Source organism: Helobdella robusta, assembly GCF_000326865.2.
Source record: "Helobdella robusta unplaced genomic scaffold HELROscaffold_5, whole genome shotgun sequence".
NCBI lineage: Eukaryota > Metazoa > Annelida > Clitellata > Rhynchobdellida > Glossiphoniidae > Helobdella > Helobdella robusta.
Genome location: NW_008705254.1, coordinates 2,384,302 through 2,410,321, shown reverse-complemented (window position 1 = coordinate 2,410,321; position 26,020 = coordinate 2,384,302). Strand labels below are relative to the sequence as shown.

The window sequence follows — 26,020 nt, the reverse complement described above, 5'->3', positions numbered from 1 at the left end:
TAAAACGGCGTGAGTGACAATTCCTTCGTTCTGGTGATTCAACGAAGTGGTGTTGCATGCATTATAACCTTCTGATGTCTAATAGTCTTTAAAACCGGCCAACGTTAAATTTAACAAATGATTTATTGTGAACATAACAGCTTTTGCGAGGATCAGTTGAAACTTAATACTTGAAAATATAATTTTTCAATTAAATTAACCAACAAATGTTTTGAAACCTTACAATCGCACAAATCTGTCGTCCTAGCAAACGTACCGTCATACATACACATGTTGTCGAGGATAATAAACTTTATTTGAATTCTTTTGAAGTCTATAAAAAATATAAATATATTTGTTTTTTACATGTTATAAAAAAATGTTCAATTTAATTAAACTAATTTAGTAGAAAAATTTATGAACAAATTAAAAAAATGCCTTTTCCTGAAAAAACGTTTGATACAGGAACGATGTAACAATAAATTCTTACGATAATTTACAACCTAAGCAATTCATATATGATGAAGACAACCTTTCAAATGGAAGAAAATAATTAACTAAAAATTGAGATCATAAAATTTTGGACTTAATTGAAAATAAATAATAACATTTAAAAACTGTTAAGAACGAACGATGATTTCAAATATTAACCTATTAACGATGAATTATAAAGAAAAGTCTGAAACTTAACGACCACAATATATATATATATATATATATATATATATATATATATATATATATATATATATATATATACATTACAACAATACAACAACCAACATACACAAACATCAAAGAAAAAAGACTAGAAACATTAATTTTACAAATAAAATAATGTAAACAACCGTAAATAGTTTTAAGAAAACAAAGGTTATGTAAAAAGGACAAAAAAGAATACTGAGCGTTGCAAATGAAAGATGGATAATAATTTTAAAAGACGGTCAATAAGTGATTTTTGTAACATAATTTGTTTTCATTCAGTGGTTCAAACGCTCATACATTCCACATTATGAAGTCTTATTTGCATTTACACTATAATTCAATTATTTCAGATCAAGTAACTAAGCGGCGCTAAGTTTCATTGGCCTGCCATCAATAAATATACAGTGCTGTAAAATCAATTCTTAAAAATCTGGGTTTTTTACGTTTCTTTTTTAAAAGCCCAAATAATTAAAAATGTTGAAATTTTAGGTTTTTTAAAAAATTTGAAAAACCAAATTTTATAAATAATTTTTATTTATTCAATTTCGATTAATATGGAAATATGAAAGTTTGATAATGATAGCCTTTTACAGAACGATTTTCTTTTTTAATATTTTATTTCAAATTTAGAAATGTGATTTCAATCAACCTAGCGAGATATCGATAATTAAAATTTGACAATTTTTTTAGAAGAATTTTGTTTAATAAATTTTTAAAATGTACTTTTTTATCATTAATTTTGTTAAAATAGCAAAATAAATTTTTCAATTAAGTATTGTAAACCAGGAAATGCAAATTTTTTTGATCCCTTTATAAAATCTAAAAAAAACCTATAAGCCTTCAAATAGCTTATAAAAACCTAAAAAACTTAAAAAAATTAAAAAACCTAGTAGGATTTAAACAGCTCTGAGTGCAAGCCACACTTTGAAAAACGCGTTCGCGTTTGATAAAAATCAAGAAATCAAACACAACACACACACACTTGTGTGTGTGCGTGCGTGTGTGTGTTGTGCAAATTTGTGTCAGTTTGTAAATGAAAAATATCCAACAGATGCCTTTAAAACTGAAAAACACTAAACATGATTGTATAAAATGTTCCGGCTCTTTAGCAGTTTTATAGTATAGTTGAAATGAAATTGAATACAAAAATGATTATTATAGATGCTATACAATTCGAAATGAAACTGATTAATTTAAAAAAAAATCTATTGGTCGATCATAGCATTTGAGATGGCAACACGATACAAAACTTTGACGTTGAAAATTCGGAAGTTAAAATAGAAAGCTACGTTTAATTGAAAACAGTTTTAAAGATTCAGTTACTAAATGTCATTAAAAAATGACTGAAAAGTCTGTTGGTTGAGATGCGACGAACAACATCAATTGTCCACATAACTATTTTACGTTCTATCAATAAATAGAAGGATTAATAACTAAAAATTCCAAGAATTCATCGGACCTCTCATCAAAATCTCCAACAAACATGTCAACAAACAAGCGACTAAATAATCAGACATTCAAACTAAAACAATCATTCAACCAGTTAGCCAGGCAGACAATCAGATAGCTTAGGCAGTTGGACAGTCAGTCAAACAGTCAGAACAGACAGGCGAATAGGCAATCAGACAGAGTCAACCTGAAAATGAAACAAACATGCAGACTAGTTAGTCAGACAGACGGACCAGCCAGCCAAACAAACATTCAACCAATCAGAAACCAGGTTTTCTTTTGAGCAATGCCGCAAAGAATCCTCCTTCAACTTGCGCCAGATTTTGAGGTGTGTCGTGTTCAACGACCTTGCCATTCTCTAACACAATCACCGTGTCGTAGTTCATCAGGGAGGCAGGTCGGTGCTGATGATGATGAACGTGATGTGATGACGACGATGATGATGGCTATGATGATGAAGACGATGATGATGACGGATTTGTGATGATGACGACGATGATGATGGCTGTGATGATGATGATGATGATAGTTGTTATGGTAGTGATGATGACAATGTTATTTAAAAATGCGATAGTGTTTATTAATAATAAAATGGTAATAATTAAAATGGTAATAATTGTGGTGCCATACCAATAAGTTAGTGGTATTTATGAAAAAAAAATTTTCAACAGAGTTATGATGAGAATTATGGAAATTTTGACCGATGAAAAATTTGTTAAGAAATTTTTTACAATAAAATATTTAAAGATAAATATAATGCCGGACAACCCAACAAAAGTTCAACAGAAAATCTCACAACAATCCAACCCCGCCGAGTTTTACATTTGACCACTCCCAGCAAAAACAATTAAAACACTTGATTATAAAATTAACCAATTATTATGTTACTAATCAACCAATCGTAACATTTTTAAATTATCAACCAATCGATACATTTGATTTGATTGTAGCCAACCAATTAAAGCATTTGACGTCAGCCAACCAATCAAAACTTAATAAACAACACCAAATCAACCAACCAACCAACCACTGAATAAGCAAATAAGAGCAACTAACGGACAGATTGATGACAGTTCGGTCATTGAAGGCGGTCCTTAGCACCCTGCATAGAATCATCTCAGTGGTCTTGTTCAACACCGACATCACTTCGTCGATGATTATAAATTTCGACTTCTTCAATATCGCTCGAGCCAGGCATAACAACTAAACACGCGTGAATGAATGAATGAATGAATAAATGAATGAATGAATATATGACTGAATTAATTAACTAATTAATTAATATTAGTCGATCTTAAATGAGATTATGATGTTTACAAAAACATGCTCAACATCATCCTCATCATCATCGTTATTATTATTATTATTATTATTATTATTATTATTATTATTAGTAGTAGTAGTAGTAGTAGTAGTAGTAGTAGTAGTAGTAGTAGTAGTAGTAGTAGTAGTAGAGTAATAGTTAACATTGTTATGGTTTCACACCAGGCAGATGATAATTATGACGGAAGAGAGAACGTATCCAACCTGCTTTTCACTCGTTCCAAAATTATCTCCATTCTCATCCACAACTGCTTCTGTTCCATGAAAGAGTAACAAAATATTATGAAGATTTTTAGGATCGGTTAATCGGTACAGTGCAATCATCAAGTTGATAATTTACGACCAAACCAACCAACCAGCCAACCAGCCAGCCAGCCAACCAGCCAGCCAACCAGCCAGCCAGCCAGCCAGCCAGCCAGCCAGCCAGCCAGCCAACCAACCAGCCAACCAACCAATTAACCAACCAACCAGCCAAATAATGACACCACCAATCAGTCAATCAACATTACAATCGACCGACCAAGTTGTCTGTCCATGTTCTTGATGATCTCCTTCAGGTCCACCTGTTCCAAGGCATCCCATACTTCGTCGTCTGTATGCTTGCATTCGGCATCCAGGTTGAATCTGGAGAGGTTAAATTTTGGTTTTCAAATTAAAACCTTTAATAATAACATTAAGAAAAACAAGAAGAACATTTGACCTGATAGTGCCGCTGAGTAGCATGCAATCTTGGGGCAGGACACTCAACCTTGACCTGAGCAGACATGGTGGGATGTTGTTGATCTTGCAACCGTCCATGTAGATGCTGCCTTCTGTCAAGTCCACCAGGCCGAACAAGGAGAGGATCAGCGAGGACTTTCCACTTCCTGGCTTGCCGCATATTCCAACCTGCAAGATTCATCCAAAAATTATTATGATTACATAGTAAACAATTCTTAATAATTTTGCATTTCAATGAAATATTTTCCAAGATGTTTGTTTTAATTAACTCAAAATTTCGAAATAGTTCAATACCAAGTTCGATATGTCCTTTTAATAATTAAGTTTGAAAGAAATAAATTCTCTCGCCAGCAGTTAAATATAAAAATTGAAAAAATGTCATAGTACTGCTACTGCACCATATTTTTGAAGACCTACTTACGTTAAGTTTCTCATGTTTTATGGAGAGGTTTTATCACTTCGTCATCACATCACAACGTTTTCTCACCATCTCACGATCGAATCATATAATCAAATTCAATTGATTTTACTTCAAATTAAATTTCAACAAAAACTTTTTATATTCATAATTCATATTTTCAATCTTTTCATACCTCGCATGTTATTATATTACATTCTCCGCGTTTGGCAGAGTTGAATTAAAAACAGCATTGAACTCCAACCATTATATATATACAGCCTCATTCTACCATCCTATCGTCACATCCCATCTCATCCTTATCACATCACCATCATCACATCAACTAGCTCACCTTCTCACCAGGCCTTATGTGAATGTTGACGTTACGAGCCACGGCCAGGTCAAGGCCGCTGTACTTGATGGTCACGTTGAAAAATATCAGATCCCCTTCCCTCGGCCAGTCGTCTGATATCGTTGGCGGTTCGTCTTCTTCATCTGAATCTTTCATCGTCATCATCATCATCATCGTTGTCGTCATCATCGTCATCCTCACCATCATCGTCATCATCACCATCGTTATCATTATTATGATATGAACTTGTATGTCGTGTTAACGCGCAGTTTTTTCTCAACGTAATCAGCAGATGGAAAAAAATTTTTCTTATCAGAAAAAATTTTTCATAAAAATCATCATTTACAACACGAATGGCCATCAAATGGCCGGCGAAAAACTACAAAAAATGACCTTTGATGGCGATCTTCTTGTCATTTTCCGACGGTAGGTGACAGTACTCGTGGATCCTCTGGATGGCAGCCACTTGGATGTCAGCGTCTGCAATGCATCTAACCATCCAATTCACGTAATTGCACGTCTACATGATGACGTACATGAATAGAAGGAATGAACGCTTGAACGAATGAGTGAATGACTGCGTGAATGAATGAATGAATGAATTAATTAATTAATTAATGAAGGAATGAAGGAAGGAAGGAAGGAAGGAAAGTAGAAAGAAATAAACAAGCAATTAAATAAATGAGCAAGCGAACAAACAAAAACCAAACGAGCAAACTACAAACCAGCAGGGCGTAAGTGACCCCAAGACCCACGTAACTCGATGAGACGCCGATTGAGATGTGCACCATACATGACATCATCACCATCAACGAAGCCAAAAACTCCTATTCATCGTGCGCCCGCCAGTTACGTTTGAATTAATTATGATAATTTCAACGTCGAATGTTCATTTCAGAGAAGTTATTTGAGCATAGTTGGAAAATTTTAAATCGAAAAATGGAAAGAATAAAAAATATTTTTGGTTTCATATTTTAGAGATCCTAATATCCGTTGACTTGTAATTTATCTGTTTCATGTCGTTACGCAAATTTTTGTGAACGACTACGCGAGAACTGCTCGAGCCTTCAACAACCTGCATGCATCATACTCCACATGACAGGTTTCATATTTTCATATCTCTCTCTCTCTTTCTTGTCACTTTCCTCTTTCTCTCTCCTCCCTCTCCACATCAGTTCCCTCTTGATACGTGTCCAACGGGTGTTTTCATGTTTTTTAATGAAGTTATATGAATGACTTGTTGACCTCAGATGAACTTAAATGAATGATTGATAAATAAGTGGTTAAAAATTTTTTCTGCAGAATCTCCGCGGTGTGATTTCCATTTTGTCTAATTACTTATTAACGCTCCTGCTCCGCTAGTTAAAACAACATGCTTGACGTTAGCACGCAATGTATTTTTTTTATTTTGCAATGTAATTACAATAAATTTTCTAATCGGAAAAGATTCTCAAAATGCATAATTTTCGGATGAATGGAAAACAGAATTTAATTTGCTAAAAATAAACAAAAACCATGAAACGAACCAATCTGATGCCAGCCCAGCGACATGCAGTGCTGAGCCAGAGATGTGTGGAGTTGTTGTCGTTCACGAGTTTCTCCATCAGGTCCCAAAACTTTCGTTCGTATTTGAATGCTCGAATGGTCCTCAAACCTGACAGTGTTTCTGAGCAGTGCGTCATGAATGGAGCACTCGTCAGACTGTCCAACTTGTGGAGTTCCCTGCTCGCAGTGGTCCGGTGAAATCAATGCACACATCATCAAAAAAATCGGTTTGCATTATTTTTATTTCATTTAATTATGTTATCATTTTCCAAAACCTGAAAATGATTTAAAATGGAAATACCACATGGTCCACATTCTCAGGGTGTTCCATGTTGCTAACTGACACCACGCCAACGTGCTCAACAAACAAGCCAGCAACCAACCAAACTGACCAACCTGTAAGCCAGTCTGAAACGATATTGATAGATGGTAAAGACGAGCAATATGATGGCACCTGGCACGAGGAAGTACAAGCTGACGTAACTGTTGATGACCACACAGGCAGCCAACACGAACAGTGTCCTCATCAGCTGCTCCAACGTTGTCACTAGCTTCTGAAAGAGAAGAAATAAAACATTCAGTCAGAATGTGAACATGATAATTAATTAATGTAAAATAGTATGTGATATTGAGGTTCTTAATTAGCAAACGTAGAAACACAACATTTCTATGAAAGCTTAAAATACCGAACAAAATTTCCTTTCGTTATCACGCTAAAACCAAAATAAATTGCACTACGAATTGAAACTATAAATTTGGTGGCAACGCTTAACCCGTGTCAAGCAACGCTTCGTGAAATGAAAATAATGTCATATGGTGTGAGCATGCATGCGAAAAAAAACTGACGAACATCATCGATGACGGAGATGTCCCCAGAGAACCTGCTCATGATCTTTGAAATGGGATTAGAATCGAAGAATCTGGGAAGAAGGTTTATGTTAGTTTTTATTCACCAAAAAATAAATAACTGTATTCAACAAAAAATATCACATTTTAGAAAAAATTATCTAGATATCATATTATTAATCCTTTATATAAATGTTGTACAATTGTAGCAAAACAATCCAAGCAACTTCAAACCGATTTTCAAAATTTGTTGAAAACTTTTAAATGTCATTGAGTATGAACCAAAGTTAAAAACTGGTAGCTAACCTCATGGGAGCTTCAACCACTCTGTCGAGCATTTTGAAGTACATGAGGCAGCTGGCTCGGATGCTAGCGACTTCGGTCAAGATGGAAACAATGAGTGAGAGTAGAACTGCAACCAAGCATAGCAGGACGTACGTGTTTGCGAAGTGTATGTACGGACTGTCGAACAGATGTGCTCTCTAGCAAATTTGAATTTGCATAATTCATGTTTGAAAATTAATAGACTCTGCAACAGTTGGATGGGAAATTTTGTTTGGATATAAAAAATGAAACAAGTATTCAATGGCATACCGCTGTCAAGTTTGATTTCTCAAGATGAAACAGTTGTCTACTTTTTTCAGAACCAACGGGTTTATTAAAAATTTCATCAGCAGTATCATTGTCAGGATTGCCATCGTGCGCATCTCTAGTGCTGTCAGTTCGTTGCGATCGATGAACATCGTCATCAAGTGGATAGACAAAGACTCTCTTCCTTCCTCCCTTCCATCCACTCACATTATTTTGGAAATCTTTCTCCACCAACATCAGCGTATCGGATACATTTTGTGACCATTGTGCCAGCCACCAATCGGTCGACATGACGAAGAAGACCCTGGCCAGATGCCCGGCAAGCAGGACAATGACAAGAGGTAGGCAGGCGGCCCTCGCATATTGTAACAACGCTGCGAACGATATTCGAACGGGAGGGAAAAGACCAACAATGCTCATCTTTGGTCCTCGCTTGGCTCCACTCACTGTTCTGTTGTTGAGGTCGTCGAGGAGAAGTTGCTGCTGCTGCTGCTGTCGCTTCTTCCGCAGCATCATCGTTTCTAAACGTGACGTGGTTAGGAAGCAGCATAAAACAAAAACAAAACTTTAACATAACAGTTATTTATCATTTACAGTTGTTTTACTGTTGATATGTAGAATCAACTTTTATTAAACTTTCCAGTTATTTTCAAATTCTTAGAATGAAGACATTGTTCGAGCAAGCCACTATCAAATACTTTTCATCAATTTCTAACCATTGCCAAAAATTTTTTTCTCTTTATAAGTTCAATCGCTATTAATTATTCTCATTTCCTTCGACATCATTATCACCAGCATCATCATCGTCGTCGTCTTCATTATCTTTTCTCTCACCACAACATATACACAGAAGAACAAACTTGATTCCTTCTTGTTCCTGCTACCTCCTTCCATGGCCCCCTGGTCGAGATTCATGACGTCATCGTTGTCCAGGCCATCCCCTACTTTCTTGCTGGTCACCTGCACGTCCTCCATGCCCGGATGCTCTTCCTCGATGGTTATGTGGGTGGTTTGCCCTGATCGCGTTGAGGTTGCTTATCAATGTTATACTACTACCACCCTACTACCACTACCCCTACTACTACCACCACTACCACTACTACCTACTACAATAGCTACTACTACTACCACTACTACTACTACCACCACCACCACTACTACCTTCTACTATAGCTACTACTACTACCACTACTACTACTACCACCACCACCACTATCACCACCACCACTACTACTACTACTAAGTCGTCATCATTATCGTCATCAGTTGCTCTATTAAAGATATCATTGTAATATTATCGATTTAATAGAAGATTAATTGAAATAATGAGAATGGACTCCAATTAATATTGATAGCAATGACGCTTTAAAAATGTTTAATTTTTTCATAGGTCACAAATCTTATTTTGCAGTATAGTTTATTTGGCTGGGAATAGAAAAATGAAGAGATCCAAATGAAGTTGCAGTAGGTAGAAATTGCATTGTTGTTATTATAAATCAAAATACTGACCACGTAATATTTTCTAAGCAACAGAAATTGCAAAATCTATAAAATTCTATAAAATGCGATTACCTAAGACTAGTTATTTTGAATAAAATGAGAATAGTCAGTTTAAAATGAGAATCATTAGTCTAAAGTGAGATTGGTTAGTTTAAATGTAACTGGTTGGAATGGAACGGACCTGATATGAAAACCCTCTTCGGACTGTTGTCCTTCCTATCTCCGCCTAGCAGCGACTTGAAAAAAATGTTTCACATTCAATTAGGTTCATCACACTCGCCGTGAACGAAACTTTAAATAATTCAACTACATCCTATTTCTATTGCATCATTTTCATCGTTGTCGTCAAAAAACACGTCATCATTATTAAATCCTCATCAGATACTAGCCACAATTGGAGGATCATTATGACGTCATCACATCGTCATATAAACATCATCACATGATCGCCATGACGTCATCATCACATGATCGCCATGACGTCATCATCACATGATCGCCATGACATCACATTCACATCACCATACAATCATAACAAAATCTCCATCATGACGTCATCGTATAATCATAACAAAATCTCAGCCACAAATGTTTACTCAACAAACAGTAACAAAATTGCTACACTATAATGCGTTGCAGTGCATAGCAACAACACAATAGCGTAACTTAATCAGTAAAAATAAGAAGACTCTGGTGTATTATTTTACGTTGTGTTGGTGTTTGTAATGAAACTCATGTGAGTTTCATGAGACTGAAAATTTTAAAACATGTAAACTGATTCTAAACTGATAGGTCTGGAAGAAATGGGTTAAGAATTAAAACATTTGCAAGTTTTTAAATTATTCTAAAAAATCTAAGACCTTTAGGTAAAAAAAACTTTATTAGCCACAAAACAACGGAAATCGACATCAACAAACTCACCAACAACAACATCAACAACACTAACAACAACAACAACAGATACAACAGATACAACATCAACAAAACTGACAACAACAACAGCAGATACAACATCAACAACATTAACAACAAAAACATCAACTACATCCCCACAAAACAAATCGCAACGACAAAACGCAACCGAACCTTGCTGAAGTCCCTTTTATATTCAAGTGTCCGGATCTTCCTCATCAGGACGAGTCGTTCCGTGTTTGTCGTGTCCTCTCTCTCCGCTCTCAATATGTTCTCTCTCCTTTTTCATTTATACGTAATATACGTGTGTGTGTGTTTGTGTGTGTGTGTTCGTGTTTGTATGTGTGTGTGTGTGCGTGTGTGTGTGTCCGTGTTTAGAGTTTTCGCAGACTGACCTAGCCTTCCTCAGTCCTTCTTGCCACAGGGCAAACAACTGCGGATTCTTCTCCTTCACATCCTGCATGAATTCAGCCTCTCATCACGCAACCATAAAAAAAAGTATCTGATCGGCGTATCATCGTGTCATCATCAAAGCTATCGCTATGTATCATATCAAGTTTTATCATTACATTATCACATCATCACGGCCATCGTATTACACTCTAAATACGCTAGGCTGGTTTGCTGCATTCTAATGGTTAAACGCTGAACATTATTATAAATAATTCGTTCGCTCTTGTAGCATTTCACATCAGAATTTTTGTAACCAGCAAGCAACGTCTACTTTACCATCACAATTAGTGACGTTGTAATTATTAATGACGTCATTATCTTCTTCATCATCATCAACACCATCAACATCGTAAAGTTTATCATCAACATCATCATCATTATTGTTATTATTATTATCATTATTGTTATTCCTTATTTCATTATCCACCATCCTCATCATCAACAATATCATCATCTTCATCATCACCACCACCATCATCATCATCCTCATCACCCTCACCATCATCATCACTAACTGTTAATTTCCCATGTGATTCCACTCTACCATTGCCGACTTGGTAAATCTTCGATCCGAAAATGAATTTGGATGAATAAATTTTAATTGATGACGTGTAAATAATTCACTGGGTGGTACCCACACGTACACACATGCACGCATGATGACGTCATTTTTCGTTAGTTGTTTGAAAAAGTATTGAAATAAGCATCATCATCCTCTCTCTCTCTCTCTCTCTTTCTCTCTCTCTCTCTCTCTATATATATATATATATATATATATATATTCATTATCAATAAATAAATATTATATATTATATACCATCGGCATAATCATCGTCGTCGTCATCATCATCATTTTGCATCATCTTCATTATCCTCCTCATCATCATCATTATAATCATAATAATAATCATCATCATCATTGTTTTACACCATCATCATCCTCATTATCATCCTCATCGTTTTACATCATCATCATCCTCATCATCTTCCTCATCATCATCCTCATCATCATCCTCATCATCATCCTCATCATCTTCCTCATCATCATCCTCATCATCATCCTCATCATCTTCCTCATCATCATCCTCATCATCATCCTCATCATCATCCTCATCATCATCCTCATCATCATCATCATCATGGGACACTGACGGCATGAGCGAATGGCAAGAAATGAAGTTCGTGAGTGACCAGGATGACGGTGCGTTTGCGCTTGACCATGCAGAAGTGGAGGATTCCATCCTCGAAGATGTGCGAGGCTGTCGGTAGGTCCAGGGCCGAGAATGGGTCATCCTGATGATGATGATGATGGCGTAAAATGATGATGTAAAATGGTGACAATGAGGATGATGGTGATGAAGAGAATGATGAGAAACAGGCTGATGATGACGTTGATGACAGTGACATCGATGTCAACAACACACTACATTCCTCCCGAACAACAAAATATATCTTCGCTAATAAACTTGTTGCATTATTTTTTTTATTTCCATTCTTTCCAGTAGTTATAAAACGACAAATTAAATTTTAAAAGTTTGTCCAGACACGCTGATACATATTTTCATTTTTTAAATACAAATTGTGTCCTGAATATATCTGATGCGGCGTTCCTGATAATTGATACCTTATGAAATTTTGTTAACTAAGAACAGTGAAAATTCAATAACCAGAACGACAAGATCGGCTTTGGAGTAGATGGCCCTGGCTATGCTCACCCTCAACTTCTGTCCCTGACTCAAACTTATGCCCTGGTCGGTCGTATGGTGGGTGGGTTCATTTTATAGGGTCATTTAGTTAAGTGGCTGTTGTTTTTAATTTTACAAAAAGGTAAAATTGTTTTATATCAGTGGTGTTTAGTTAATTTTTATGGAGAAAATAAATTCTGATATCAGCAATAACAACTTTATCGCCAATTTCGGTGAGATCTTTGTCAGGGAGAATGTCAATGTCTTGTTGCAGTGCGCAGGCCTTCAAAACTCTCCTGTACCTAGTAGTTCACGTTACAAACCTTTCTGTGGCCATTGCCAATTTGTTCACATCAACCAACAACATTGAACGTTCAATCGATCATTAATGTAACGGTACATTCATTCATCCATCCATCCAACCAGTCAACTAGCCAGCCAGCCAATCAACTAGCCAACCACCAAACAAACCTTTTCTTCTCCATGGCAGTTCCAAAGAGAATGTTTTCTTGAACTGAGGCATTCATCAGCCAAGGAACTCCGCCAGCATAACACGTTGTTAACGATCTAAAAATATCCATCAGCTTGCAATTAAGACATATTTTTTAATCTTTTTTTATTTATAAGTAAAAAAAATAGTTAGCAAAGCTATGGGTGAATGGTTGCAATCCAACGCACGGTTTCCAGTTGACGGTCCCTTCAATTCGATTCATCTCTCCCAGCATGGCCGATATCAACGAACTTTTCCCAGATCCGGCACTGCCTATTATCACCGTCAGTTTGCCTTCATCAATGAATTGTTGCTTTCATTTCAACCGCGTTAACTTTTATACGAATCATGAACCATTAATTACACACTAAAAGATATATAATGATTTAAAAATTTTCCAAATTTATCAGGATAAAAAAGCATTTGGCATTTAATGAAGTTTTATAAATGTGATTCTAATTTCAACATTAGCAGCTGCTTAAATAATAATATTCCATATTTAGCACGAACGTGGTGAGCATGATTAGCGGGTAGTTAAGATTGGATAGCTAACAAACCGGCATCAGCCTTGAACTTGACATTGGTGAAAAAGGCCTCATTGGATGCAGGTTCCCACGCATACGATCCCTCGTGTATGGTCACTGCCACACCCACGTCTCTCTTCGAGTCCACTGAATCGTCATCATCCAAGCCAGAACCAAAACTGGTGTGCATATCGTATCAGTATTCGTTACATTACATTCAGTAATCATTACATCTCACGAGACATCTCCTTAAATAACTGGCTAGTTGTATAGAAAAACGAAACAGAAGGTAGATAAATAAATGAAGAACATGGAAGAATACAAAACAGAAAAAAGTTGAAATAAACTAACATAAATATTAACGACCAATAAATAAACGTACGAACAAACGAACGAACGAACGAACAACTGACGACTGGTGAACGAACCTGTTTGAAGCACTGAGAACGCTCCTCTTATCACACATCATCATCATGGCCGTCATGTCTTGCTGGGAAGCACGTCGACTATGAGAAGACCTGTGGTCAGTTAATCAACCATCGTCAGCCTCTCACATCAAACTTTGTTTTAAACAAATATTTGAATAGTAGTCTAATAAGGTAAAGTAAACTAAATGAATTATAATAATGAAAATACATTGCTGAGACACTTAATGATGCCAGAGATTGAAAGATTGAGCGTGAATAAACCTGAAGCCCTGTTTGGCATGTATGTCCATCTCCGCTCCTACCGAAGGAACCGCTAGCATACGAGCTTTCTTGGCGTTGTACAACGTTCCTTTCGTACATACAACAACTTCGGCATTTTCGCTTTCGTTTTCTTCTGGAATTTGTTCTGTGATGAGATTGTTTCCCGGTAAGTGACTTTCGGCTTCATTGCTGTTTGTTCTGGTGACATTTTTTGGAGGCGATATTTTATCTTTGTTTGACTTTCCACTGTGCTTTTTTATTTTTTTATTTTTTTTCATTTTGTTGGATTTCCCCGTCGTAATTGAATTCTTTTTCGCTCTTTGTTTCACTTTCGCGTGATGGCTGGGAGAGTGAGGAAGCTGTTTGTGGTCACCCTATATTAACATTTAGTTATAAAAAAATAATTTTTAATAACATTGAAACACTATAGTTTATATGTGTATGTATGTATGTATGTTTGTGTGCGTGCGTGCGTGTGTGTGTGTGAGCACGTATGTGTGTATATGATTCAAAGAGTATAAATAGAAGAAGAGTAACAGCAGCAGGAATGCCAGATAATCTCAAAGTGACTACTACCACCTCACCTCACTGATGACGTTCAGTTCATCACTCAGCAGTCTGGCGTTTTCTGTCCTTCGTGATTCTGCACTCAAGTGCTTCATTTGGATTTCCTCCTTGTTGTTATTTGAATTGGACTTTGAACTTTCATCTTTGCAGGAGCTGTCGTTGTGCGTGTTGCTCGAACGCTTCTGCTGCTTCAGGTAGTCGCCGACTGTCTCGTCCTCGCCATCGCCGATTGTCATTTTCACTTTTTGTTTGTGTTTGTGGTCTCCATCATTGTCGTCGGCTTCGTTGTCATCAGCGTAGTGTGAAGAAGGAGGAGTGGCATCATCATTGCCGCCAGTCACCTCCTCATCTTCCACCATGTTGCTCTTCATTCCGATCTGCTTGCAATTCTCGTGGAAGCTGTTCTCTTTTTGGAAGTTCGTCTGCATTAATTTTAAAATAGAATTAGAACTACTAATGGAGCAACAAAAAACTGCAGCACCATCGGTCACATTAAAAACTTCGCCGCTGTTAATCCATGTTTAATTTGTTGTACTTACAATCAAAATTGCATCCAAAACAGCATCATAAATGTTTAAACGCAAACTTATCCAAACATACAAACTGACTTTTACACCCAAACAACGTGCAAAAATCAGCCAGTCAGCCAGCCAATCCTTCCACACCAACCTTATGTCGCTTGCTGTCAATTTCGAAACTCGTGAGAAACTCGGCGATTTTTGTGATGGAATCATAGGCGTCCCCAAGAAATCCGGTAAATATTGGAGCGAGGTGAATGGGAGTAGAAAGAATGTCAAACAACAAGATAGATGGGAATATTTTTTGAGGGGTCAGAGGCTGCTCACCAATGTACGGATGGATGGTGAAAGCCTGCAAATTTTGATGACAGCGTAATAAATAGGGCCTCATATTTTCACTAACCATTGGTGGTTTACAACATTACAACATAGTACGCTTTTACATTGTAATAATAAACGCTGTTAAAAATAAGACCAAACTGGCGAGATGTTAAAATTTATGTCAAAATATAACTTAAAAACGTGAAGGAAAACAACTAACAAACATCATGACCATGAGGAAACCAGCCTCCGATATGAAATCTGTTGCAACAATCATATTTAAAATGAATGTTCATGAAACTAATCTTAACAAAATGAAAAGGAAACACAATTTCAATGTTTTAATCAATAAATTAAAATTATTTAAATAAAAAATTATGAATATTTCAATAAATAACTTGAAAAAACTTGGTAACAAACTAAACGTCAACCACCCATTTTCCCATCAGCATCTTATCATCCTATCATTATTAACATCATCAACTGCCTCACCAACATTACCACGAACAGCAACCACTAGCCACAGCAACCACCAGCCGCCACAACCACCAGCAGCTACAAACTCATGAGAGCCTTGATGAAGCAGGTTTTCAGCATGGCCTTCAACTGTTTCATTCTCGCCTCCCTCACCTGTCCAGCTGCCACCCTCTCCCAGGCGTACAACTTCAGGCATTTTATATTCTTCAAGACCTCAGTACACTTTCGCACTCGACTGTTCGCCAATTTCTTCGGTGTTAAATAATTTTTCATGAATATGAATTTAATAAAAATTAATTTTATATTTAAAATAAAACTTTATATCTAAAATAAAACTATTTAAAAAAATATCTCAAGTTTTTACTTGCTGACACCTGTAATAACATTGTAGTAACATTACAGTAACATTGCAGAAACCATGCAGTAACACTGCAGTAACATTGCAGTAACATTGCAGTAACATTGCAGTAACATTGCAGTAACATTGCAGTAGCATTGCAGTAGCATTGAGTTGGCGAGTTAGCTCAGACAGACTGCTTTGAATTATTTCATCATTGCAAACTCATAAATTACCACACGACTCATGCACTCGATGCATAGGTGCAACTAACAAACCGTGTATATACAACTGTTTGTACGTACAAGCCTGCATTACGAATGAGCATGTACGAATGTATACCGGGGCAACAGATCAGTTTCAACTAAGTAGGCATAAAATGATGTGTATACAACTTTGTATATTTCAGAAAAAAATGCATTAAAAGCAGGCTGATATTTTTTTAAATAGTTTTATTTTAGACCTCAATTTTCAAGCACTAGACAGTAGTCTTATTTTTAATTAATTTATCAACCATTATTATTGCACAGACACCTAAAACAGAAAATTATCAATCGCTCCGTATCGAACAAATAAGTTAAATATCAGTTAATCAGGGTTAATTAATACCAACCAGCGTGAATTTCTGTGAAGCAAAGAGTTGTCTGGCGAGTATGCACTGCAGACAGGTCAGAAAGAGGACTGCTAAGAAGCCAGCCATGGCACTCAGCCCAACTCTGTAGTACAAGAGTATGAGGGAGGCGAGGGTCTGCGAGAGATGCAATGGAAGTTGTTGATACGATCATTTGAATCATGGAATGATCCAAAATAATTATATTATGTCGTTTAATGGTTGTAATGTGTAACATGTTCGCGTACAACTTTATGATGCAGTTCAAACATACAACAGATGATTATGATGCAAATAATAATTTAGGCACGGATGACTTAATGAAATGAGACATCAACATGCAAATCCCCAAAGATGCATAAGGCTTTCTATCTCATTGTAACATCTGCCTCTCATAAACTCCCAACACGTAGGCCTATGCTGGACATTCATACAAATGAATACTTCCCACATAACAGACGTCCGTGCAACATCATTCTTCTTACATAATACTCCACGACGTTAAATGAACATCTAAAGAAAAATTTCTTGCGCAAAAAATGTTTATTCAAATGGGAAAGTGTACGTGTGTCCAAGCATAACGCATGGAAACTCGACGTTACATGCACATATATGCCATATACAAATGCATATATATATATATGGTCCCATGTATATTTAAGCTTTGAACCACAAGTAATCTATATTGTACATGAATGTATTTCTGCATGTTGGCTTCTTGTACGCGCTGAAACGTCTGTCTGTACAATCTTTTATTTCCAACACTATGCAAAACATTAGCCGATAAAAATCTATATTTTAATGTATGTTTGCTGGGTGGATATTTTTAGCTTCTGAATGGATGTGAGTTTGTTTCTGGGCGTATTTGAAAATGTTGATCATTTTAAACTGTAATCTGGCGTTGTTGAAGATAAGGATTTTTTTTTCAGTTTAAGTTTGTATTGCATGTTGCAACGGCCATTTCAGTTTGAGTTTGTCTTAGAGTTGCGGCTTCTATTAAATTTTACTATTCAAGTTTGAATTTTTATTTCAAGTTTCAGCTTTGAAATTTATGAGCGCTCAGTTTTCAAACAAATTATAGCAAAACACTTTCTATAACAACCAATTTAAAGAACAAATTGTCGAATGCTGTCACACGCTGTAAATTTTGTTTTAGAAACAAACGGTTCTCCAGCTTGCTGCTATATTACTGCTACATATTTAAATCAATCATTCAACAAAAGCTTGCAAAGGTGGCAAGTCAGGTAAATTTGAAGCAATACTAGGAAAAAGTGGCATGTCTGTCTTCTTGCTCCATGCTACAATTGAATCATCATCTTCTGGCAATAATTATCTATTAATTTTAATTGTTTATCTGTATTTAATCAAAAGTTTTGACATCATTTGTGTTTGCATTTCAGTTATTTCATCTTTTCAAATGTGTTTTTAACTGATGTTTCAGTTTCATCAGAGTTAAGTCCAAGAAAAGTTTTTACGAGTTTGCTTCGTTCATTTCTTAAACTTTGCTTAAATTTGTTTGCAAAAAATGCATCGTAATGAATTAGTTGTTATTTCTATATACATGCGCAACAATAAAATGGTACTACCATACAACCTAATGAGATTAAAGACCACACACACGCACGAACGTACGCGTAAAAAATAAACAATGGAAAAATTTTCGTCAGATTTAGTTTCGAAAATATTCTAATAAAAATATTAAGCTGTTTCTCTTACCAAGAAGCATGTGATACAAATTTTAAAGTTTTTAAATATAGAAGAGCCCAACACACACAGATGATCAAATCGTCTAACATGTTTAAGTGGGTACGCATAAATTCAAGATTGGAAAAAATGGAGACACATTTTAGAAGTCCCAGTTAGCATGCACCATTCTACAAAAGAAATGTTGAAACAGGATTGTAAGTATTGAAAATAACTGCTACAGCGGTAGATGAATGAAAAACCTTCAATCAATTTAATCAGTTGTTGTTGAAAGCAATGAAAGAGCAGGTACAGAGCAATATGTACACAATGCCCACAATATGCACACGAAAATATGTGTACACAACAATGAGTAAACAAAGTGCACACAAAAATGTGTACAGAATGGAGCCAGGCAACTTTGGATTCATTTGAAACAAACGCCGAACATCGGCACGTTTACGTGTGTGCGTGTAAATAATACGGATACGAGTAAATATTTTTGAGCATCTCTGATTCTTTGTTTGCGCAATGATGCTACATGAAAAGTTTAAAAATCAATGAATATACAGACTTTGTATCTATGTTTTATACTATACATTTAAATAATACATATACATAATTCGAATGAACGCCTCCGAATGTGAGAACAATAAAACCATGCTAATTTTTGCTTGCATAGAAATGAAGGCCAAGCAATGAAGAAATAATGATAGAAAGAAGAGCAAAAAATTAACCATTGCACGAAAATATAATTTTCTTTTATGTGACATTGAGATGTATTGACGACACACGAACAACGCGTAAAACCAGGCAGGACGCATCATTCACGCAGCGTATGATGACCTGAGATCACCTCATGCAATCGGACGCAATGACCACCACAGAGCAAAACAATGGCGTCTTTGACCATCAGGCGTGACGCCGCCCACAGAACTCAAATCGAAACTTCTGTTAGTAACAATTTAAATATAACTAATTCATTAAACTATAATAATCATTCAGAATTTAAATTTTAATAAATCAAGAGTTGTCACTTTAACAAATAATTTTTATTTTAATCACAAGATGTTAACTTTAAGTAGTTAACAAGTAGTTAGAGATGTAAAGATTTTGAACAATTTCAATGTTTTTATGAGTAACTACAATCGGCTGTTGGCAACAAAAGCACTTTCCTAATCATTGATAGGAAGGATTATTCGAAGGTCTGAGTGTTTTGGCCGTATTTACATATTATATATAGATATATAGATCACACACAAACACACATACGTACATACACACACACAATCAAACAATTTGTGGCAAACCATATTTGATCTGATGAGTGCGATAACATTTTACGGCAGCAAATGAAAATTATTAATGATTTATGAACACGCGTATATGCTAACAAACGTATTTTCATGCAAACGCACGTTGTACGTCCTATGAAGTGCCTCTAAAATTTGAAGTTTATTCGATTGGATCTCACCTTGAAATCTCATTAAATATCAAATTCCATGTCAAAACAAACATAAAGCAGTTTTATATTTTCAAATAAATAAATTGTGTTAAATGAAATGGAATTTGGACATAATGAATGTTAGACGGGTTGAAGATTCTAGTAAGTTAAAATGAATTTGAACGAATAAGAAGACGCTAAAGGAATTGATTGATAGGTTATTTTAACTTATCCGAGATTACTAAAAAGAAAGATGGTAGCGTAGCGAGGGGGCAATCTTGGCCAGTTGCCCGCGTGCCATTCTCAGGTACATCTCTAAGAAAATATTTTCTATCAAAAACTATTTTGAACAACAACTAAAACAAAAATATATCAAAAAGCAAGCATATAGTGGCTCCTGAAAAGGTCAGGTGATATGATGCAAATTTTGTGGAATCATCCAAAGTAAAAGAGTTTACATCATGAAAAGAGTTTACAGAGGTGATCAGATGTTTGTGGGAGATGAATGATGATGGTGGTGATAACGTTGAATACGATGTGATTGACGAATGAGGAGCGTAAAACGTATTGATCAAATGATTCATTGCATTGATAGTGCAGATTTATTGATAACGACGCTGTGTGATAATGCTTACGACAGCTAAATGTTTTTTTTTTAATTTTTAAAAGTTTCAACAGTTACTCAAATAACTATTAAAACCGACCAACATAACTATCATTAATGGAAATGGAAAATGGAAAAATAAGTGGAAAAATAAGTCACATAAATGGAAAAATAAGTCACATGTTAAAAAAAATCTTCACTTATAAACAACACAAAATACGACCGTAGCAACAATAATTTAACAACAACAACACCATCAACAACAACAACACCAAACAAACCTTAAGGGGTAGCAGCCAAATGAAATGAATAACACAAAAGCAGAAGAGGATGTTGTTTGCATCTGAGGACATGTGATCAACAACCTCACCTAAACTCAATGTCTTCGTGGCAAAGTTCCACAACGACAACACCAACATCTTGCCGTACATGACCATCTGAATTCAGTTTGTTTGTCTATCTGTTCGTCTGTCTGTAGGTCTGTCAGTCAGTCAGTTTGTCTGTCTGTTTAGTTTGTTTGTCTGCTTGAATGTCTGTTTGTATTTTTGTTTGTTTATTTGTTCGTTCGTTCATTTGTCATTTAAAGTGTTGTTCCCTGCTTTCACAGCTTTGAACTTACGATGGTAATGAAAAAATAGTTATGGCGAATTTTGTCAGTTTGAACGTACAGTGAAATATTCATTCGTAAATTTTTAGCTTTCAACAACAAGAATTTATTAACAATTGAATACTTATAAAAGCTTATAATAAAAATCAGATGTTTATAAATAGTAATAAGAACGCTTGGAAACAAACTAACGCCTCGAAGATTTCTAACACTCAGCAAGCCTCTAATCAAACATTTAAACAAATTGTTTCAAAAATAAACGAATAGAATTTATAGATAATAGAGTTATTTCCAATTAAAATATCTTGTAATTTATTTTAAGTGTTTTCAAAAGTTTGCAGATTCACTTTTTGAATATTTCTAAATAATTGTCCGACAACAAATGATTGTCATGATACGTTCACTATTGCTCTTATTTATCGTAGTGTTTTTAACGGTTTTTGTAATTTAAAAAATTGTCGGTGTGTTAATTTTTTAAAGTTTAAAAACCATGCTTATAACTGCAATCGGTTCACATCATCGTTCTAACAGAAAACAATCCAACTAAGCGTCTAAACGGAAAATGTGTACAATCAAAACAGAGTACTCTAGAATTTCAGTGATCATTAAGAAATGGAAGAAAATAGCGAAAATAATGTGTACCCATGATCTACGCAACCAACCTGCAGAGCCCCTCTGATGCGAACCCCTTCCCTGGTCACCAGGTAGTGGCCGGCCTGCGTGAATACGCTGGTCAGCAAGCAACACAACAACATTATGATCGAGACTACGTATCCATTCGTGAAGAACTCGTAAGCTCCAACCATTCGCCCTTGCTGAAAAATTTGATGGCTGTTGATTGGTTGCAAGCCAGTAATTGTTGACTGTTAGCAAGTTGATCATTTTTAGTCGGTTGCAAAAATAAAGCAGATTAGTGATCAAAAATGAACATTGCTATTAAATACAAGTGTTTTTGTAGAAATTATTTGACATGCCTTAGTGATGTTCATCTTCACTTCACTTGAGTTTATAAACACAGCAAACAAAATGCGAACCAACGGCAGAAAAAAATTTTAGAAATTTCTTTCTAGATCATATAATCAAAAATGTCAGCGACGGCATCAAAAGACTAACAACATTAGCATCAACATTAACATTAGCTGCCACGATGGTTTGACGAGCGAGAAATGTTATCTAACAAAAGTTACAAACCTTAGGAAGCATGGTGGAGTTGACGGGCTGTGCGTTGGTCGAGTTATCAACATAATCAAGTAGGAGGACGAGCAAAATGGGTGTGCAGAGATGGAGGGCCGCTCCAACCAGCAGGAACATGCCGGCCAGGACCATGGGAGATTGCGACTTGATCCAACAGGATTTACACAAAGAAGTGTTTACTTCTTCGTTCATCTTCTGGTGGTCCTTCACAACAAAGCATGTTTTATAAAATTCATCTTAAAATTGTAAAAGATATTTATATATAGCTGATGGAAAGGGCTACAGTAGGCATATTAGCTAGGACGATAACGTTGTTGTTGGGCGGTTCCCTGATTCAAATGTCGTTTGTGAAAAATTTTTTCACTTATTTTCACCACAAAGATCAATGTTTAAGTATATGATGATTTCTCAAATTCAATTAACTTGTTGATTTTTCAATATTCAAACAGAAGAGAAGTGTTTAAATCACGTCCGTGACTATGTCAATTCAGTATTCTAGAGTGTAATCAAAAGATGCACAAAATAAAACAAAAATTCACATTCCATCTTGCGAACAGTGTCTAGATAAGGTGTCAAAATGCACGATGGCATTTGGAATATATAATTCAAGCTACAACGAGAAGCGCCAATAAAAATTAGATGTTTGGAATGGAAACAACAAAAGTGAATGCGTGTGAGTGTATTTGTGAGTTTATGAAGGAATGAATAAACATACGAAATAACAAAAGAATAAATGAATGAATGAGTGAATGAATAAAACAAAAAATGCGCAAATGAATGAATGAAATAGAAACTTACCCTCTCTTCCTCAATCGCCGATAATAACAGACCATAGTTGTAAGCCGATTTTTCACTCTGTCATAAATTTGTATCATTGAACTGTTTATTTACTTCAAAATTTTAACTAGAATCAAACGCTTGAAAACACAACAACGGCAAGACAAAATAAAATTTTAATTAAAAAAATCACATACTCTAGGCAGTGATCCTAAGTCTTTGAGATCGAGTGGAGTCTTGACAGCCTGATTGACGATGCCACGAATCCAGAAGTAGGTTGCTTTCGATGGCAAGCTGACGGCACTCTGCACGTAGTTCGTGTCAGCCAGGTACTCTGGGGGCTTCAGCATTCGACGTTTCTTGAAGAAGGCGTAACGCTGGTGGAAAAAGTTTCATTTTAATCTACTGCTGATGTGTTATAAGTTTTGCATCAGACCTGTTTTCTCAATCTGATCCGTTACTTTACTTACTTAATTCAATACGTTTAAATAACTCTTACTTTTATTTGCTATTTTACCCGGTTTTTTTATTTTTAATATTTTGCCTATTTTCAATTAATTTTATTAACTAATATGATCAACCGGAAAATCTTTTTACGATTCATCACCGACAAAAAGTTTGACAGCCGCCGTTTCAATATGAAAAATATTTGAACAAAACATTCATTCACTTCAAAACTGAGATAATACGTACAAAATGTTCGAAACAAACAAGATTGGTTATTGAATATTGAAGTCAATCATTTTCATAAGACTGAGTAGAGTGCCAGACATCTAACCAACCAGCTGTCTGAGGAGGTCAAGTTCGATAGCAAGTAGCAGGAGGTAGAGAGCGATGCTTGCCCTCGTAAAATGTGGCCGCATTGAACCGCTTGGAGCGTTATTTAAATTTAAATTAATCGTTTTCAGCACCTGAAATAGAATAATTTAATTAAAATAAAAAATCAGTTAATATTTTTATGCGAAAAAAGACGTTTTAAAGAAACAAATCCAATAAAAAAACGCAAATGAAATAGTTTCCACACCTCAATAACTGCGAGGGACGACCAGTATGGAACCAGCAACAAGAGGAATCTTGGAGAATTCCACATTTCGACACTGTGGTAGTATATGACAGCTACCAAGGTTCCTGTGACACTGACGATGTGAGGGATGAAGAGGTGCAGGTGACGACCGCCAAGCATCTCGTCCGATAAAAATCCCGCCACTACCTGGCAGACGTTATCGCAAGTAAATAAACTGTTTTGGCAGAGACGTTATGCATACCATAGTTATGTATAATTCTCAATTACAATAAAATTCTAGATAACGTATTTAATAGATTCAAGAGATTTTGCAAAACCAATTTTTTTAAACCAAAAACTTATCAACTAAAAAATTTCTGATCAGTTTGGTAAAAGTCTCATTTTATCTAAGTACTACAATCAAAACAACAGTCTTTCTCTCATATCACAATTTCAACATTTACTATTATTCTCATTTTGTAAATTAAAAATCCAAAACTATTAAATCATAAATAAATCATTTTGACAAAAGTTATCTAAAAATAAAATTTATCTTTCAGCACTTCGCCGAACTTTGTATCCACCTGTATATATGGCTAACCTCGAACAAATTGATGATGATTAGTGTAAGGAATAGGAGCCACCTGACGATGTGATGCGGAAATCGGACCCACGTTTTAACGTGCATCGTTGCAAAGATGGATTTATTCCAGGATATCAGGACTGGAACTGCTATCAACACGAACAATATGTTAGGCACGAAACTAAGACCTGCAGAGTCAAGGAAAATAAATTACAGTACAGTACATGTGTCTTGGTCACTAGGAAACATATTTAATCAGGCAATTTAAATCAACCATACAATATGCCTTTTCAGAATTACCATTCAAATAGCACTCATTCCCAATGACTCCATGCTTGTCGATATGTGTCGAATTGAAGTATTCTCCACAAAAGGCAGACATTGCACTCAATAATCCAAATTTGATTAGCAGTTAAAAATAATTTTGGCAATTACAAAAATAATTAATAGCTTATTTAGATCTTTATGAAAAATTTAATTTAATATCTTCCGATATAATAAAACATTAAAATTAATTTAATATTAACATAACATTAAAGCGTGTTTCATGTTTTTAATTATAATCATATTACAGAGTCACTGATTTCGTTTTCTCATGCTCGTTGAGAAAAAATGGAATTGAGAACTTTAAAATTGACTACTAAAATTAAAATTCGATTTCCCATCAACGCATCTTTTTTACTGGTCGTATGATGTAACTGCAGCGTCACAACTTCTACTGCAGCCAAATCAATAATAGGCACGCACGCACACAATTTTATACACGCTTACTATGCCATTGCACGTTATATATCCAAATTTTCCTGCCTTAATCCTTGTGTACCAATCCATACGGCTATGAAAAAGCGCGCGCTTACACGGAAGAATATGTTAGCTTTTGGTCTTACTGTGATAAAACTGAAAAATTCCAACATCAAAAAACCAAAGGCAAACATTAAAAAGCTTTGTTATAATTATACCATTCAAAAACGTTTGCCTCACGTTTAAAACGATTAATGCTCTGAACATTAATATTCTACACTAAAAATCAAAATGGCATACCCATTAACTAGATTTTTTCATTTGAGGCATTCAGTTTCACATTATATTTATTCCTCAAGTGTAGCTATTCTTTAGTCATCGGTCGGTTGGT

At 35.4% G+C, this 26,020-nt stretch overlaps 1 protein-coding gene across 1 annotated transcript; it reads right to left on the bottom strand.

Annotated features, from left to right (window-relative positions):
* Positions 1 to 2,393: 2,393 nt before the first annotated feature.
* Positions 2,394 to 25,270, bottom strand: HELRODRAFT_67618 (hypothetical protein; the record flags this gene model as incomplete). The annotated part of the gene is made up of 32 exons (XM_009026865.1): positions 2,394 to 2,537; positions 3,190 to 3,336; positions 3,661 to 3,710; positions 3,977 to 4,080; positions 4,157 to 4,344; positions 4,929 to 5,062; positions 5,322 to 5,448; positions 5,654 to 5,755; positions 6,455 to 6,653; positions 6,870 to 7,027; positions 7,324 to 7,393; positions 7,626 to 7,801; positions 8,118 to 8,408; positions 11,041 to 11,229; positions 11,928 to 12,068; positions 12,443 to 12,523; positions 12,678 to 12,762; positions 12,932 to 13,044; positions 13,135 to 13,263; positions 13,530 to 13,621; positions 14,753 to 14,872; positions 15,396 to 15,634; positions 16,129 to 16,295; positions 16,997 to 17,131; positions 21,006 to 21,161; positions 21,994 to 22,146; positions 22,547 to 22,761; positions 23,496 to 23,679; positions 24,085 to 24,213; positions 24,327 to 24,512; positions 24,907 to 25,076; positions 25,189 to 25,270. 32 exons carry the CDS (start codon positions 25,268 to 25,270, stop codon positions 2,394 to 2,396), a joined length of 4,656 nt encoding a protein of 1,551 aa, XP_009025113.1.
* Positions 25,271 to 26,020: the final 750 nt, after the last annotated feature.